The sequence below is a fragment of the Notamacropus eugenii genome, chromosome 5, assembly GCF_028372415.1.
Source record: "Notamacropus eugenii isolate mMacEug1 chromosome 5, mMacEug1.pri_v2, whole genome shotgun sequence".
NCBI classification, from domain to species: Eukaryota; Metazoa; Chordata; class Mammalia; order Diprotodontia; family Macropodidae; genus Notamacropus; species Notamacropus eugenii.
The window spans coordinates 369,623,392-369,628,399 of record NC_092876.1 but is presented as its reverse complement, the minus strand read 5'-3'; the positions used below and the strand labels follow the sequence as shown (position 1 = coordinate 369,628,399).

At 36.0% G+C, this 5,008-nt stretch overlaps 1 protein-coding gene across 1 annotated transcript; it reads right to left on the bottom strand.

Annotated features, from left to right (window-relative positions):
* Nucleotides 1-800: 800 nt before the first annotated feature.
* Nucleotides 801-3,556, bottom strand: GPR15 (G protein-coupled receptor 15). Its single transcript, XM_072617037.1, has one exon. The coding sequence runs from the start codon at nucleotides 3,287-3,289 to the stop codon at nucleotides 2,210-2,212; it is 1,080 nt and encodes a 359-aa protein (XP_072473138.1). The 5' UTR covers nucleotides 3,290-3,556; the 3' UTR covers nucleotides 801-2,209.
* Nucleotides 3,557-5,008: the final 1,452 nt, after the last annotated feature.

Below are 5,008 nucleotides of genomic sequence, written 5' to 3'. Positions count from 1 at the left end.
TGAATATTTTGTTTAAATTTGAATGAAACTTATGTATGAAATATGGAATTGAATGATATAAAGAACAACTTGAAGATTTAAAGTACATACTGGGTTATCAAAGGAAATGTTCACTTCCTAGTGAAAAATTGTTACACTAAAAGAAAATTCTCCAACACAAAGAGCAACAACAAAAACTACTCTCTACAAGGTGCTCTCCATCTACAAAATGAATTTATGTCTTTCCCTATGTCACTGGAATGTCAGTAAGATAAATGAGATATTAAACTGACTTACTCATTAAAATAAAGTTCTTTTCTTTTCTATGGACTTGACTTCTCTTTTCATGTTTTAGACTCTATATTTGATCTTAAGAGGTCCGGTTATTTTTTAACCAATTGTCAGTTTTCCCAGAACATTTGCTCTGTTGTAAATTATTAGATAAACATTTCCCTTCTATAACTGCTGGGCAGCTAGGACAGTGCAAAGAATAGAGCACAAGACCTAGAGTCAAGAAGACCTGAGTTCAAACCTAACCTTAGACCCTAGTTGTGTGACCTTCGACAAGTCACTTAACCCATTTTGTCTCTGTTGCTTCATCTGTAAAATGAATTGGAGAAGGAAATGGCAAACCATTCCCAGTATCTTTGCCAAGAAAACCTCAAATGAGGTCACAAAGAGTAAGACATGATTGAACAACAACAACAAAAAATAAAAGTTCATTCTATAACCATCATACTATGTTGATTAAATTTATTAGAATTTTGTTCAATAAAGACATCTTATGGTATAGAAAGAGTGACTTTAAAAAAGAGCTGGGTTCTTAATGATTCTTCTGTGGAATTAAAGATACTTCATTTAAGGCAAGTTATAAAATTACTTTATGTAACTATTGCAAATGAGAGAATACAACATATATTTTAAAATTAAATTGAAAATCAATAACTTGAAACATCATTATGAAAATATACATCTGTTAATATCTCTGATCAGGAATACCAAAACCTCACCAAAGACAAAGACCCTACTCTATATATTAAAGATCAGTAACATTTTTAAAAGCCATTTTTTTCTCTGTAGGATAGCATAGAACATCTTCTACAAACAGACTATATCTTAAACTGTATCTCAGATTGAATCTTTAAAATACATGTGGTGAATAGAAAAGTGTGATCCTGGGATTTTAGTTTAAACACAAGGCATTCATTCTATTAGGGTGAATCCAGAAATCCAGGTGCAACCAATTACATTGTTTGTCATGTTTTACATTGCTCACCTACGTTATTAAAGCAACATAATTACAGAAAGTTAAGACATTCATTTATGGAGCTATTGGTAATGACACATATAACAAAACACCATGAAAAAGCATTTACTTAAAGTATCGTGAATATAACCTTCTATCAGTCTTTCTGATCAGTAGCCAGATCTCTTTCTAAGGATGACATTTGACCTATGTTTGCTTTCTTGACTTATAAATCTATAAAGACTCTAGCAGACTAAACAAATATAGAAAGTTCAAGACATTTCCTAGTATAGGGAGGGGCTGACAGCAGTTATGAAGTTTAAAAAAAAATTTTGCAATATTATTTGTCTTCACCACCACCCTTCCCCTTTCAGTTCAATCTAATTCCAGCTCCCCTGGGCTGCCTGCCATTCTATGAATGTAGAGAAAGGATGTAGGGCAAAAGATGATTTGGAAATCAATAGGATTAGAGTGAAAACTTTGATTTAGATCTCAGTAAAAACAAAATACAGGTACCACATAAAGCTCACCCCAGACATTGTGACCGTATTTTTTTAGTGGCTGAAATATGTTCATTTTCTCAAAGGGTATTTCCAATAGAAGCACAGTCTCCAGAGAGGAGAGATAGTTCTTAGAGAAAAAGAGGTTGAAGGCATATCACAAAACACTTTGAAAGGATTATGTCAACTGGGAACAGAGTCCTCCCAAGTTATGCATTTCATCAGCAAAGGTCTGTGAGAAGACAGGTCACCTGAATAAAATAACAATTGATTCAGTCACATCCATAGCTTTTTTCTCCCTCATGTAGTAGCTTCCCTTCATTCAAACCTTTAAGTTTCTTCATCCTGAAATTTCTAAAGTATGCCAGAATTTTCTCCTCAACACTTTTCTCCTTTCTTCTTTTTCCTGATAAAACCATCTGAATTGCCCTTTCTCCAACCCCCATAAAAAAAATACTCCTAAAAAAATTTCACTCCCTTACTTTTACAGAGACACAGAACGTCTTCTTCTTCTAGAAAAATCCTCTCCATGAATGAAGTTGGCAAAGATCTTACTAAGGTGACTGTCTGAGGTTTCAGTGCTGCTCCCAAGGTTGGAATTCTTCAGACAAGGACAGAGACAGCAGATAATAGCTCGCCGTATATAGCCATCGAAGAAATAATAAATGAAAGGATTAATGCAACTGTTAGAAAATGCCAAAGGACCAGTGACCTCCATGCCCACTTGGAGGACAGCTGAGGAAAAGAAGGGTTCTTCTTGTAGCCCAGAGATGATAGACAAAACCTTGAAAATGTTAAAAGGTAGCCAGGAGCTGACAAAGGCTGCCACTACAATGAAGATAATTTTTATGGACTTTTGGAGCTTTTTGTTGTGTTTTCCTGACTGCTGGTAGTATGCACATAATTTCCTTGCAATTGAACAGTAGCAGGTCAAGATGCTCAGCAAGGGGACAAAAAAAGCGAAAATTAAGGACACCAGGGCCCACGCACGTTTAGAGAGACTGGCTGGCTCTTCTGCACAGTAAGGTTTGTCCTCAATCATTGTGAGGTGCCTGGACAAAAGAGTGGGCAACCCCAGAAGGCAGGAGATGAACCAGACACTGACACAGATGCCATAAGTACAGTCTTTCCTCCTAAATTTCCTGGACGCAGACGGGCACATGATGGCCAGATAACGCTCAGCACTCATGCAGGTCAAGAAGAAGACACTACTGTGCATGTTGACTGAAATGATGTAAGAGCTTCCCTTGCACAGGAATGAGCCAGTCCTCCACAGGCCTAAGGATGCCTCCTTATCCACCCAGAGTGGCAGTGTAACAAGGAAGATAAAGTCAGAGACAGCCAGGTTGATGATAAATATGTCAATCAGTCTTTGGCTTCCCCGTTTAAAATGTAAGGCTCCAATTAGGATCAGGTTCCCCACAACACCAATCAGGAACACAGCAGTGTAGAAGATGGGAAGGAAGACAGATATGTACAGGACATGCAAGTGGTCATCCTCAAAGTCAGGACCTTGGCTAGTAGCATAGTTATCCAGATAGGTCAAGGGAGTCGTCTCATCCATCTTAAAAATTCAGATATTGAAATGCAACAAGTTTTCTCATTCCTTTGAGATGTTTTGTGAGAATTTTTAAAATCTTGAGACAGGTTGTTTCATACAGTGGCCACTTCTTTTCCCACCACTTTAAAGTTGCTGAGAAGAGCATAAAAACACATTTGTAAATCCAGCTTTTACCGATCAAAAAAAAAAAAAGACTAGCACAGTCTACTTCTGATTGGTTGTGGTTGTGGTTATCCTTATTTGCATTTGACCATAAAGCAAAGGAGATTTCTTTTTTTGGTCTTTCTTGTTCAAAACTTTGAATCTGCTTTTTAAATACTGTTTGACCAGAATTAAAAGTAAACAAGTTCATCTTTTTGAAATACTTTGTCTTCCTTTACGATGGGTGTTTTTCTTTCCTGAGACCTAGAAATCTTCTATGTTGTTTTGAGAGGTTAGAAAGGTGTTGTTTTCTTTTCATAGTTACAGAGTAGGTGATAGTGGTGATGATAGTAAGAAACCCCATGTTCACAAGATTATCAAAAAAAATGAGGAAACTATAACTGGGAATGATAAAAGGCAATGGTTTTTCAATTTCCAGCTTTGAGAGATTGAGTAAAAAGCCACAGGTTCATTCCCCTTTTCTTTAAGTCTTTTGCTTTTACTAATTGAATCCTTATTCCACTACTCACAGAATTTTCCCATACCTTTTCTTTTCTTCTCAAGTCTTTCATAAGTTCTTTCTCCTTCCTACTAGGTAAAAACTTTCCTTTTACTTCCTGAAAAAAATGTTAGACTGTTTACCATGAGCTCCTTCTTTTCTTCTCTTCAATGCCAAACCCTTTGACATCATTCCTGATTTTCTGTCTTTATTCTAATCTTTGATAATGTCCAATACCTTCACAAATTCCCTTGATCTCATTCTTGCCCATTTTCTCTAGCAGATTGTTCCTACTATTATTATGTCTGTCTCTTTAAACTTTCATCTCTTCTGATCAATTGATTCTTTTTTAAAATGTTTATTTATTTTTCTGAACTTAAGAAATAAAACGAGCATTTCCATAACATAATACAATGGTGGGGGGAAGATGATTGTACATGAAAGTGCAAATCTATTACGTACAACACGCTATTACTTTTAAAAATATAACAAAGTTATCATACAATTTTCTTTTTTTCTTCCCTCTCTTCCACCCCCACCCTAAAGATGGCTACCATTTGACACAAACACGCGTGCACGTGCGTGCGTGCATGTGTGCGTGTGTGTGTGTGTAAACCATTCTATATATATTTCTATTTATCAGTTCTTTCTCTGGATGCAGATGGTATCTACCTTCATATGTTTTTTGCAGTCAATTTGTATACTTATAATAGTCAAAATGACTTAAACAGATTCTTTCCCTACTATTTTCAAATATGGCCAAGTCCCATCCTTTCACCCTAAAAAACCTTCAGTAGACCCTCAAACTATCATCCTTTATCTCTTTTCTCTATCTCAAACTTCTGAAAAATATTCTGCCCCTGCTATTACTTCCACTTCCTCTCTTCTCATCCACTTCTCAGACTTTTGTAATCTGGTTTCCCAGTTGATCACTCAACAAGTGAAACTACTTTCCAAAGTTACCAACAATCTTAGTTGCCTAATTTGATATTTTCTAAGTCCACTTTTTCCTCCTGGATACAAACTTCTCATGTTTTTCATGATACTATCTTTTCTTAGTCCCCCATTTGTCTGACAGAACC

Coding starts and splice junctions, on each gene's coding strand:
- GPR15 (XM_072617037.1), bottom strand. CDS start 3,289: ATGGATGAGACGACTCCCTTGACCTATCTGGATAACTATGCTACTAGC.